Raw genomic sequence first — 13,543 nt, forward strand, 5'->3', positions numbered from 1 at the left:
AGTTTAACTCTTCAGACCCAATAAAAGACTTCAGAACTCTGAGAACTGAGACATAACAGGTGGGGAACCTGCAGCCCTCCACATGCTGTTAGGCCACACCTCCCATCTTCCCTTACCATTGGGCATGCTAGCTGGGGCTGATGGAAGATGGAGTCCAAAAACATCTAGAGGGCCAAGTAGGAAAGTGCTAAATAGGAAAGAAATCAATATGCAGGTCCAGCAGTGGCGAATGAGGAGGAGGAGGAAGGCAGTGCTGTCTTTACTGGGACGGGGCAGGGTGAGATGGCAGTGAGCTTGAGGAAGCTCTGGATTTGTAACATGCAGGTCCCTTGATCTCACTCTGCCTTGCCCTGCACCATCCATGTCTGGCAAGAGGCAACAGAACCAATGTCAGGAGGTGGTTGTTCTGCCCCTTCGTGTACCACTGCTGCTAAGTATGTAGTCTGCATTTTCAAACATGAGTGGTGTGTTTCTGTGGCCCAAGCCACAAGGGCACTCAGTTAGTTCTAGGTTTTAAAAAGCAAACACTGCATGAAGATTGTAAGTTGTTAACTGTTCTCACACATGTGGTACCTCATATTCGAACCAAAGTTCAAGAGGATATGAGAGCAAGCTTCTGAGCTGCACCAGTTCCGAAAGCAGACTTTGATGGAAGTACTAGTGTTATCAGGCATTGTTATGCTTGAAATATTATAGTCTAGATTGAATTTAAATCAATAAAAACTAGATGGCTACTTTTATGAGATGATTTATAAAAGAGCTGAAGAAAAACAAAGCAATAAAAATCCTCTGTCATTCATGTGTTGCTTCCTAATAGACATCTCTGATTAATGTTATGAACACTTGGTTGGTGCTCTAAAATTGTCTTTTTATGGATGATCTATTTTACTCTGATGCATAGTATGAGCAAATACATTTTTCAAAGATGTAAAGTCCTATTTTATTATTTCATTCCCATATACCAAAGAGAAGCTTTTGCCTAAAGACATAATTTATGATGCTTAAACTCTATTTTTGATTCTTTGCAATTAATGCAGGCTATATATTTGCAGTGCTTATAATAAATTATGCCTGCAGAATAAATATCCTCTCTTTGATATGTGAGTATTACTGGGAACTTCCAGTGTGGTACCAAAAGAGAAAGGCTCATATCCAGGAGACCCCAGAAGATTAGGTGCCCACTGAAGAAATGTGTGAAGCCCTACAGAGGAATTTTGGAAGGAAACCCTCTTATTTTTTAGACAGCTGTGGCTCTCCTCCAAAATTCCAAAGACTGACATCTCTCCAGACATTATTAAAATACTTTAAAAAGGATGGTAGACCCTCCCTCACACCCTTATCAAATGGACACAAACTCGTTAACCAAAGGGCAGTGAAAGAATCACTCAGAATCCTTGCCTTATTGCTAATAAATTATATCACACTTGTTATTGACTTCTGAAGTATCATATTCAAAATGGCCCCGCTGTCCACTGTTCACCAAGGTGCGCATGCCAGGTCTACAAGACAGCTCAGGGATTCGCCACCCAAGCCAAAGGCTGCAGAAGGTGAATCAAGACTGCGGCCAACCCCCATAATGCCTCAGACTGCCTGTCTACTAAATTCTTAAATTCCCTTACCATCCTGCTCTGAGTCCAAAGCAGACCAAGTAAGTACATACATCAAATCAAAGAATCCTACAGTGGGTGAAGAAGGAATTCCATGGGTCAATCAGGCACTCCCCTAAAAATTATTACTCAGGCCTAGCAAAAAAACTAGAAAGAGTGGGTGCTGCAAAATAGAAGGTTAAGGGCTGGACGGCAGGCTTAAATAGCAGCCTGATCGTTCTCCTCCTGCCCAGGTAATTCCCAAGGAAGAGACCAATTTCCCTCATCTCCCAAGAAGGCATGTGTAGCAAATTCATCCCTGCTAAAAAGCAGGCGTGGCATTGTGAAATTGCTCATGGCTTTAACCGAATGTTTCCTTTCAGTGACATATTCACATAGCAGCAAACGGCTTCCTTCTTGGTCTGCCTCACTTTCCCCCCTTTGAAATAAAAGTCTGTATCCTCTAGTGGGTTTCTTTTACATTTTACAAATACCCTTGGAAAAGAATATTGCTTAAATGATCCCAGTACACTTTCAAGCTTTGTTAGTTTAAAAACCAGCATTCTGGATTGATCTCGGCTTGCTTTTATATTCAATAATCCTTTAAAAGCCACAACGGTGCACAGACAATTTAAAAAAACAAAACAATGTCTGGCCAACTGTCAGGTTCCTTTTCTGTAACTCCTTTCTAGAACTGCTCCAATGTTTTAGTTTATTACCAGAACTATTTTCTATTCATTCACCACCCTTTCTTTCTTTTACATTTCATTTCATTATTTCTTTATTTATTTTTGCAGAGCTGAACTTGCAGAAATTTGGCAGGCGAAACTTCTCCCCATTGCACAATTGTTAGTGACGCACAGCTCTGGAATCATGGAAACCCAACAGAATGATGTGGAACCGACTGCATGAGTTACTCTTACACAGTAGGTTTTTCCGCCTCTGCTGATGTCTCCATTGGATGTGGACTGCATTTGCAGGAACCCCTTCCTTTTTGTCTCAGAGGGGTTTGTTGTGCTTCATGATAGGGCTGGCAGGTCCTGCTATGGGTGTGGTGGTAGCTGTCCGTGGGGCATATACCCACTGGCTCATTTTCCTTTGGCCTCCTCCTAACATCAGCACCAGCACTTTATAAATACCTGCTTAAAGGGTGACATGTGAGGCCTTGTCGTATTAGTTTGATGATCAAGTGCTTCTATTGCCAGTAATTACCAACAGCTGTCAAAAGGTGGATGTCAATCTCCGTTTAATGATATCGGCTTAGCTTTTTAACCCGTCAGAATTAATGTGATACGAAGTATCTCACACAAACGAAGAAGAACAAGGTAATCGGTTTTGTTGGGTGGCAAGATCTGTGTCACAGATAAGGTGTGATCATTTTCTCGTATTGTCATAGACAATCTTACAGATTATACACTCAGAAAACTGTTCTTTTTTTCTTAAAGCGGGGAGAAGGAAAATGATGCCGAAGGAATAATATTTTAAAGAACACTACCGCAAAGGTTAAAATATCACAAAAGAACCCCACTGAACCCTCCCTCCCAACCTCATTTCATGAACTCAATATACAGACAATTATACTTAAGACAGAACTTTTGCCAACCTTTCAAATTGGGAAAGAGAGGGAGAAACCTTGTTTTTCAGGTGAGTATCACAATTTAATTATGAACAATGAAAATACTAGCTGTTCCAACTTTTGATAATAGGTTGAAGCCAATTGCTAATAAGATGTATGCTGGGTGTGAACAGTAATAGAAACAGATTATCCATCAGGAGTCAGAGTCATTCACCCTGGATGCTAATCTTAAAATAAGGTATTGATGGGTGTAATGGAAGCACCAAAGAGAATGGGAGATTTTCCTTCCTCCATCCCAGTTCCCTTAAGGGGTTGGCTTCATTCATGAAAAGGCTGGTCTTCTAGGAGAGTACTCTTATATAGGACATGTAGTTGTATAAAGAACAGATGGAAGCACTTTAAGGTATCAGTAGTTCCACCTGAGGAGCCCAGCATGTCTTTTCCATGCAGATATGGAATCCAAAGCAATTCTTTGCCTAAATAGGAACTTATTTAAGAGGGAAATCGGGGAGATGGAAAAGATCCAACAGGTAATGCAGTCCCCTTGTCAGCTTACCGTATTTTTCACATCATAGGACGCACCTAGGTTTTTTTTTGGGGGGGGGATAAAGAAAAAATATATATTTCCCCCCAGGCACGGGGCTGGCATGGGGGAAGCCCGCACTTCCCCCGACCCCCGACCCCAGCCCCCAGAACAGCCTGCTATCCGCAAGCCTAGGGAGCCGTGCCAGTCTCCCCAGGCTTGTGAAGAGCTGCGTGAAGCCCGGGCGCGCTCTTCACCGTGCCCCAGGCTTTGGAATGCAGGCAACTCTGCGCAACCTTTGGGAGCCCGGCGCGGCTTCGCGCCAGGCTCCCTAGGGTTGCGCAGAGCTTCCTGAAGCCTGGAGAGCAAGAGGGGTCAGTGCGCACCGACCCCTCTCGCTCCCCAGGCTTCAGCGAAAGCCTGCATTCGCCCCATAGGACGCACACACATTTCCCCTTCATTTTTGGAGGGGGAAAAGTGCGTCCTATAGGGCGAAAAATACGGTACCTTGCTGGATATGGAGTGATAGGTTGTCAGGTCAATGTCTCAATTACCCAAACTATGCTCTGCTTTTCGTCACAAATGCTGCCACCCCCAAAACCTTTATTTTGACTTTTGATGGGCAATAAAAGGGCAGGATGATTCTCCCCCAGAAGCTGCTTCTGACCCCTAACATTACAACCACTGGCTATAACACTGGACATCCCCCAAAATACAGCTGACAAAAGTTATGCACAGCCTCATATGATTTCCTTCAGTGCTAGAACTCTGGCTCATATTTATTATTGTTGTTGGTGGTGGTGGTGTTAATTGCACTCAACAGAGCACCTGTTTTATTTAATGGAGAAGGACTTATAAATGATAGCTTTTACCAGTTTGGTTCCGAAAATATTGCTTATTCTTCACAATATCAGAAACATTATTGTAATGATGCTCACAGGATTGTAAAACACAAACCACCCTAGCATCTAATGAGATCTGTCTCTTGCAAAATCTCCAGCGTCTATCACTTTGAAAATTACTTTCTCCATACTAATCAAATTGTCCCTAATCTTAATTCTTACAATAGACTCACGAGTGATTAATGTAAACACAACCAATAAACATCTAAATTAGTTATGGACACCTAAATCATTTTCTTTGGCCCTCTTAATAATTCATTTCCAGAGACAACCTGGGAATGTACGTTTCATTAGCATTGTTTGCTCCATGCTGATCAATTCTGTAATTTAAGGAAAGCAAATATGTAGATTTCTTCCCCTCAGGTGAAACTTCCAAATAGTTTCTAGGAAAAACATAAGAGGCATGGAACTTCTCAGGGAGATATCTATTCTGGGAGGGTTTTGCACTCCCTCTGAAGGAATGAGCTATAAAGCTAAATCATGTGTGGGGTGGCCTAGCCATCACTCAGCAGATTGTTTTATTCCCGGGTCCTTTGGGTTCAAGGTAACATGCCCACACTGTATCTAGTCTGCATCGTGAGGTCTCTGCACCATATCCAGTCTGTTGTTTTGGGCCTATCCTATCTGTTTTCATGAAACAATATGGATGTTATTTTGCTTTTGGTATGTGAGGTACAATTTTGGGTAAACTGGAGTTGAGGAAGCTACTGAGCTTCTTTGGTTTTCAAACTTTAAACTTTCAGGGACGTTTTTCCATATTGACTCTTCTGCCAGCAAGAAGCAGAGGGCTTTGAAGTTCTTTAAGATGGGTGCCAAGCACATTTGAGTGCCCTTGCCAGGCCTCTTCAACCTCACAGCTGCCCTGAAGGAGCAAAGAGTGTGCCCTACAACAAATCCCAGTAGGTGATCGCAGTAGTAGTGAGCAAGGTGCCTTTTAGGGAAGCTTGTCTGCTATTAACTCTTAATTCTACTGAGAAATTCCAGATAAGTTTCAAAGGAATCCCAGGATTCTGAAGAGTACAAATTGAAAATCATTTTCTACTGCTTTATTTTAACATTTATTAAGCATTTAACTTTAAAAGGTTGCATATTTGACATCAGGTTCTTGGCCTAGGCAGTAAAGTCCTGCAGTGTTAATGTCCACTGTTAGCATCTTGGATCTGGCAGAGAGAACACCCTTTGCACGCTTGACATATAAAGCTGCTTAACACTCTATGAAGCAATGGCGGTTGCTGCAGTGTTCCCCACAGTGAAAATCTTGAAGGTGAAGGGTAGATGCACATTCCTAAAAGGTCAGGGAAGCCCAGCAGATGTCCACTCTATGCTTCTGCAAGTGCCCTTCACAATTCACATGAGAAAACACCAGGATAACTGTGGCAAATGAATTTATGTGTGAAGTATCTTCTATGTTTGACATTTATTAGGTTTATTAAAAAAAATTCTCTTTGATCCTTATCAGAACTCCATGAAGTAGGTTAGGTTAAGAGAGAGAATTGCCCAAAGCCAGTCAGCTTCCTTTACATCCTTCAGGTTGGGTCTCCTGTCCCAAGTCCAATACTATTCTGGCACCCTGAGCCACTGATTTTTCTGCTTTAACTTTGAACATGTATTCCTTACAAGTACCTCCAGCCATACTGTATCTGTCACAGGTAGTGGTACACACAAGCAACGGTAATAAACAAATCGCATGCTGCAGTTTGTTAACTCCTGGGAGCATGGCATTGAAGGGGAACTATTGATTTTTCATCAAAGGTGTGGGAAGATAAGCTATAAACTAGTTTCTAAGAACATTTGCCTCCCTGCATTAAATTCCCTGATGTGTCCTATGCAAACCCCCCCCCCCAAAGGCAATTGCTTCCTTGCAGATGACTTTAAATCAAATCTCGAGACAGGAAATAACTTTCAGTATCTGTGAGAACAGTGGGGGAGAATGATAGGTGATGAAAACTGTATTTTGGGAGTAATGACTAAATGTGGATTTGTGGTAAGTTGTCCTGTGCAATGAATAGCAAAGGGTAATCTTATTGATATAATGATCAGCCAGCTAGGCTGCATAGGGCAAAATTACAGGCATAGTTATTCCGAGTTCTCAAGTGTACTTGCCATGGACAAATCCACCCACCTGAGTTTCTAAAATCTGTATATGAAGAAGGGCATTCATAGCAGTTTCAACCATGGGTGTAAGAATTAACATCAGAAAGACGGTAACCACAACTAGTGGTTTCTTTGTGGCAGCACTCATGAGTACAGAGCACAGTCATCTCTTTTCTTGTTGCCCACGGCTGCCATTTTGTTCAGAAACTCATTTTTTTAAAAAAAAACAAAACACAAAACAAGATATGACTATTGGCACTTCACTTCCTCCACAAAAAGAGCACAGGCAATTTTAAAAGGGCCTCTGTAGTAGGCTGTAGATGTGTTGTACAATTCCGTGTTGTACAAACGCTGCCCCTAGTATACTGCATAGTATAATATTTAAGCTACTGGAAGCCTTTTAGGGAAGTGAAAACTGTTGTAAATCAACATCTCTACAAGGCAGGGCATTACCAGGATATCGATCACTTAATGCAATACAAACCATGTCATCTATTCCCCCCACTCCACCCCATATGCGGTATTGACAATTGAAGGATAAATAATAATAATAATAATAAATTTTATTTATATCCCGCCCTCCCCAGCCGAAGCTGGGCTCAGGGCGGCTAACAACAATCAAATAACCAAATAGTTGAATAATCACACATTCTAAAATATATCATTATAAAAATTAATTAAAATCAAATTGATGGCAACCAAAATACTGTGCAGGTTGCCAGAGGAGGGGGTCAGGCTGCGCCCCAACCAAAGGCCTGGTGGAACAACTCTGTCTTGCAGGCCCTGCGGAAAGATGTCAGGTCCCGCAGGGCCCTAGTCTCTTGTGACAGAGCATTCCACCAGATTGGAGCCACAGCCGAGAAGGCCCTGGCTCTAGTTGAGGCCAGCCTAACCTCTCTGAGGCCTGGGACCTTAAGGATGTTTTTATTTACCGACCGTAGGTTTCTCTGTGGGGCATACCAGGAGAGGCGGTCCCGTAGGTACGAGGGTCCCAGGCCGTATAGGGCTTTAAAGGTTAAAACCAGCACCTTAAACCTGATCCTATACTCCACCGGGAGCCAGTGCAGGTGGTATAGCACCGGGTGAATGTGATCTCGCAGCGAGGACCCCGTAAGGAGTCTCGCTGCGGCATTCTGTACCCGCTGGAGTTTCTGGGTCAGTCTCAAGGGCAGCCCCACGTAGAGCGAGTTACAATAATCCAGTCTGGAGGTGACCGTCGCATGGATCACAGTGGCTAGGTCAGGGCGAGAGAGATAAGGGGCCAACTGCTTAGCTTGGCGGAGATGAAAAAATGCCGCCTTTGTTATAGCTGTAATCTGCGCCTCCATAGAGAGGGAGGTATCGAAGATTACACCCAGACTCTTAACGGACGGTGCTGGCACCAATTGCACCCCCGCAAGAGATGGGAGTTGCCCCCCCGATCCCATATCGTCCCGCCCCAGCCAAAGGACCTCTGTCTTCGCAGGATTTAACTTCAACCGGCTCCCACGTAACCATCCAGCCACAGCCTCCAGACATCTGGTCAGTGTGTCTGGGGCCGAGTCAGGATGGCCATCCATCAACAGATAGAGTTGGGTGTCATCAGCATACTGATGGCAACCCAGCCCGAAGCTCCGGACAAGCTGGGCGAGGGGGCGCATAAAGATGTTAAAAAGCATCGGGGAGAGAATCGCACCCTGAGGCACTCCACACACCAAGGAGTGGCGCGATGACAATTCCCCCCCAAGCGCCACCCTCTGTCCCCGACCAGAGAGAAACGAGCGCAGCCATTGAAGGACTGTGCCCTGAATCCCCACGTCGGCAAGGCGGTGGTCCAGGAGTTCATGATCGACCATGTCAAAGGCTGCTGACAGATCTAGAAGAATCAGCAGCCCCGACCCACCTCGATCCAGCTGCCTGCGGAGATCATCTGTTAGGGCGACCAGAGCCATCTCGGTCCCATGACCAGCGCGGAAGCCGGACTGGAATGGATCCAGAGCAGATGTTTCATCCAGAAACCTACCAAGCTGTTCAGCAACCGCTCTCTCAATCACCTTACCCAGGAATGGAAGATTCGAGACCGGGCGGTAATTGGATAGATCTAAGGGATCTAATGATGTTTTCTTTAAGAGCGGACGCACCACCGCCTCCTTCAGTTCCCCTGGGAATGTCCCGGTGCCAAGGGACAGATTGATGATATCCCCTAGGGGGGCCCGCACCTCGTCTGGACACGCTCTAATCAGCCAGGACGGGCACGGGTCGAGAGGACAAGTGGTGGGCTTTCCAGCTCGGAGGAGTCTGTCCACATCGGCTGGGGATATCCGGTCAAAGTGGTCCAATACTGGACCCGAGGACAGTCGAGGGGCCTCCAGTTCCTTTATTGTATCGAAATTGGCGGGGAGGTCATGGCGGAGCAACAGGACCTTCTCCGCAAAAAAGCTCGCAAATGCCTCACAGCTGTGTGTCCAATTGTTATTTAAATTTGGCTGTCCTTCGAGGGACGTTAAAGATCGAATTATACTAAATAATTGCGCCGGGCGAGAGCTAGCGGATGCAATGGAGGCCGAGAAGTAGGACTTCTTAGCGGCCTTCACTGCCATCTCATAGGTTTTCATAAAAACTCTATAGGATGTTCTTGAAGCTCCGTCGCGGGCACCCCGCCATACTCGCTCTAGCCGTCTGAGGTCCCGCTTCATTTTCCGGAGCTCCTCGGTAAACCAGGGAGCCCGGTTTCTGCGGGGACGCAGAGGGCGCTTAGGTGCGATCTCATTGATGGCTGCCAGGAGCTGGGTATTCCAGCCCTCAACAAGCTCAGTCAATGAGTCGCCAGGGGGAGCAAATGATAGTTAGCAATCATTATTTCATATTTGAAGTTCCTAACTTTTGTGAGTAAATGGAACTAGCTTCTTTGAAATGCATCCCAAGCAGCAGGAGTATTCATTACTATTAAACATTATTATTTTTTCAATCTAGGCAATCTGGAGTGTTTTCCTGACAATCTGGCATAAATAGACTTAATTACATGTGCCACCAGGACAACATTTTTGTAAGAAAGTTGTGTGATGAAACTGTTAAGGTCTTGGCTGATAAAGGAAATTATTGTGCTGGTTATGAAAACTTCTCATTAAATGAACAGGAAAAAATAATTAATTTTAGTGTCAATCAAAACATTGCATAAAGGAAACAGAAAAACAGAGCAAGGATGTTTTAGTCTCCTGTTTTTAATTTATGTGGACATTCAGGATGAGCTACTCCTTTGTTGTCATATGCTATCAGTTTCTGTTTTGAAACCTTATGGGGTCTTGTTGATATCAGATTCTGTGCTGCAATCCGGGTTCTTATTTTGATATCATTTTCTGGATCGCTGTTAGCTTTTAGAAGAACAATAGCTTAATTGAAATACAATATGTGGATTTCTACACACACCCAAGTGCCTGAAAATTCTCCAAGCCTGTAAGTTATTTTGACTGTGCCAGAAGCAGGCAGGGTTTCCTTGAAGTTAAAAGGTACAATTAATCTCCTGTTGCACTTCCAATTAACTAAATTGCTAACCTTATTGTGAAAAGTAGAAATGCAATTGAGTTGCTGCTTGAGGCATGCTAAAAGGGTGGGGAATGAAGTAATTTAATTAACTGACTTCAAGTACATTAAGAAGTATAGTGCCTTTCCCTCCCTCCCTTTCCCCCTCAGTACCTTTAAATAGATCATTGAATAATGCAGGTTTTTTTTTTACCACAAGAGAGATAATGCACTGTGTTCAATTTTCAAATTGTCTAACGAAACCTTGGTCCTACCAGAGCATAATGATTTGGAAGAGTTAATGCCAAGAAAACTACCCCTTTCTGACTGGCAAATATCCCAAATGTGCCATAAATGCTCACAAACGTCATTCCAAAATGTTCTGGACTGGAATGCCAAACAGAAGCACTCCACACTGCAACACTTTGTTGAAGACCCCAATTGGTTATATCTGTCGGCGAATACTTACATTAATATCTTCCAGATCTAAAAAGTTCAACACAACCCCGTTGCGTTTCCAGATGATTGGAGGCCGCAGAGGTCCATGGATAGCACAGTTCAATACAGTGCTCAGCCCAACAGTTACTGTGGTAACGCTGACCTTCTGCTCTTCAGACAGTGTGAGTTGGACCACCTCTGTGAAAGTAATGGAACAAAAGTAATTATTATTATTATTATTATCCATGAAATAAATCTGGCCTTTCCACTGATTGATTGGGGAGGTTTCAGCAATAGCAAAGGTATGAACTGCTAAAAAGGTCAACGTTAGAACAACAACATGAAATGGGATATACCTCAATAAACCTAGATTACAATGTAATCCTTTATTTCATGCTTCCTTGGTTGTCAGACAGCCTTCCAGCTATGTAGGAAAAAAAGACAGTATTGTCTTCCATTCTCATTTGTACCCTGCAGAAATCGAATTCAGATTAAATAGATTGTAGAGCAAACTATAATAATATTTACATCTCCTTCCTCAAACTGACAAGCATGAATAAAAGCAGAGTTCTGAAGTTTCTAATATGTACTCCTAAAGCCACCTGTGGAATGTCCATGCTAGTACCTTTTCTAGGATCTGAGAGATACGTAATGTACACATGACCTTACACATCTGAAATCACCTTGTGTAGGTACATCATGGGACGCGGGTGGCGCTGGGGGTTAAACCACAGAGTCTAGGACTTGCCGATCAGAAGGTTGGCAGTTCGAATCCCCGCGACGGGGTGAGCTCCCGTTGCTCGGTCCCTGCTCCTGCCAACCTAGCAGTTCGAAAGCACATCAAAGTGAAAGTAGATAAATAGGTACCGCTCTGGCGGGAAGGTAAACAGCGTTTCCGTGCGCTGCTCTGGTTCGCCAGAAGTGGCTTAGTCATGCTGGCCACATGACCCGGAAGCTGTACGCCAGCTCCCTCTGCCAATAAAGCGAGATGAGCATCGCGATCCCAGAGTCATCCTCGACTGGACCTACTGGTCAGGGGTCCCTTTAGGTACTGGTACATCATAGTATGGTGTTTTCCCTCCTCCTGTAGGAAAGGGGATACTTTTGCAGGAGAAGCAGCAATATATATTCTGCCCTGGTTGATGCCGACTGGCAGTGGATCATCAAGGTTTCAGAGTGGAGTCTTTCCCAGCCACAACTGGAGATGCTGAGAGCTGATCCTGGTTCTTATTGGCATGCAAAGTATGTGCTCTGCTACTCAGCCATGGTCCTTCAGTGAGGCTTAGATTCTGTACAATTATCTTTGTACATATTTTGATACCATACAGGAAAACTAAGATTGCCAACATTCTAACAGAAGGTTTCCTAATGCTGCATGGAATGTAGAAAATTAAACTGGAGAAGTTCTCTCCACCAAGCATGGAGATGCAAAGATAGAAGGAGGTTACATTTTAACCTGAAAATGAGCTGCTATAAAGGCAGAGGAGACCTGCCAGGAAAAGGTGGCAACTTTGTGTGGGATACTAAGTGGAATGTCATCCATATTCCCTGTTACAGTGGTACCTCGGGTTACAGACACTTCAGGTTACATACGCTTCAGGTTACAGACTCCGCTAACCCAGAAATAGTACCTCAGGTTAAGAACTTTGCTTCAGGATGAGAACAGAAATCGTGCGGCGACAGAGGGAGGCCCCATTAGCTAAAGTGGTACCTCAGGTTAAGAACAGTTTCAGGTTAAGAATGGACCTCCAGAACGAATTAAGTTCTTAACCCGAGGTACCACTGTACTTAGAGGAAACAAATTTGTTCTTCTTTCTTCAGCAGGGGGCAGGGAACCATGTTAAATCGCTTTGTGTGAATTGATTCTTAGCGTTCAAATTTTTTCTCCTTCCCTTAACATTACATTTTGATTAACACCTGCCCAGTGATAATAACACCAATCAGGATCCCGACATCTGTTCATTTGCCTGCTCAAAAAACAATGGCAGCATTGTGATTTGCACAGCCAGCTGTTATAGAATATGACAACAAGCACTTTGTTGGGTGTGCCCAGCTTTGCAGACAGGTAAGACACTTGGTGGTGGAATTACTGTCAGTTGCAGAGAGCTGTTATTAAGCATTTCAACTAGAGAGAGGGAGGTGGGGCTGAGCAATCAAAATGCTTTGTCAAAACTGTAACGTTTACAGTTTTACCATTCCCTGGTGCATCTTCTTGGCTCAGCATCTGATGCACTGGCAAAAAAAGGAAGGCCTTGGAGCTGCACCACACATTCAAAAAATCCTCCAAACTGAGCTTTCAAGTTAATAGTCCATTGAGATTGTTGCGTCGTTGTTGTTTTTCAATGGAGCAGTGAATTCAACACCTCTTTTGGTGCTATGCTGGTCCAATCTATATCTGCCCGACAAACATGACAGTAAGTGCATTGATTCCAGGAGGCATGACATCGCTGGAATTCATGTTAACGTTGTGCCTGTAGATTTCTGTTGTTTTGCTGACTGCTGGATAGATTTTGCAACAGCCACGAGGAAAGCAGTAAAACAAGGTGCCCCCCTTTTGTTAAAAGAAAAAAGAGAAATAATAAAGCTTGACATCACTGAAATAAAAGCTTGATGGGAACTTCCAGGACCCTCGTTGTGATGAAGTAACAAGAGTAATCAGACCTGGGATTGAGCAGTTTCCCAACAAGGCTCACATTTTTCTAGAGGCAATATTTTTGCCACATGGAAAGATTTAAGTACTTTTTCTCACTTTAACAGCTTTAAGAAAAGCTGTTAAAGTGGCTAAACCAAGCAGGAAACACAGGCTTTAAGTAAGCAGTGGGCTAAAAAATCATTAAATGCGTACACATGCGGCAGGGCTACACATACAGAGTTTTGCAAAAACACAATCCTTAGGTTCAGACAGCCTTGGATTTGTAGGGAAGGC

General features: G+C 43.9%; 1 protein-coding gene across 3 annotated transcripts in view; it reads right to left on the minus strand.

Annotated features, from left to right (window-relative positions):
* The window catches only part of FSTL4 (follistatin like 4), a 343,706-nt gene that overhangs the window by 37,752 nt on the left and 292,411 nt on the right, over nucleotides 1-13,543 (minus strand). For all 3 annotated transcript variants that reach the window (XM_077924525.1, XM_028718024.2, XM_028718025.2), the window contains exon 7: nucleotides 10,649-10,815. In XM_077924525.1, the coding sequence (XP_077780651.1) occupies nucleotides 10,649-10,815 (167 nt within the window). The remainder of the gene's footprint in view (nucleotides 1-10,648; nucleotides 10,816-13,543) is intronic.

Source organism: Podarcis muralis, chromosome 2, assembly GCF_964188315.1.
Source record: "Podarcis muralis chromosome 2, rPodMur119.hap1.1, whole genome shotgun sequence".
NCBI classification, from domain to species: Eukaryota; Metazoa; Chordata; class Lepidosauria; order Squamata; family Lacertidae; genus Podarcis; species Podarcis muralis.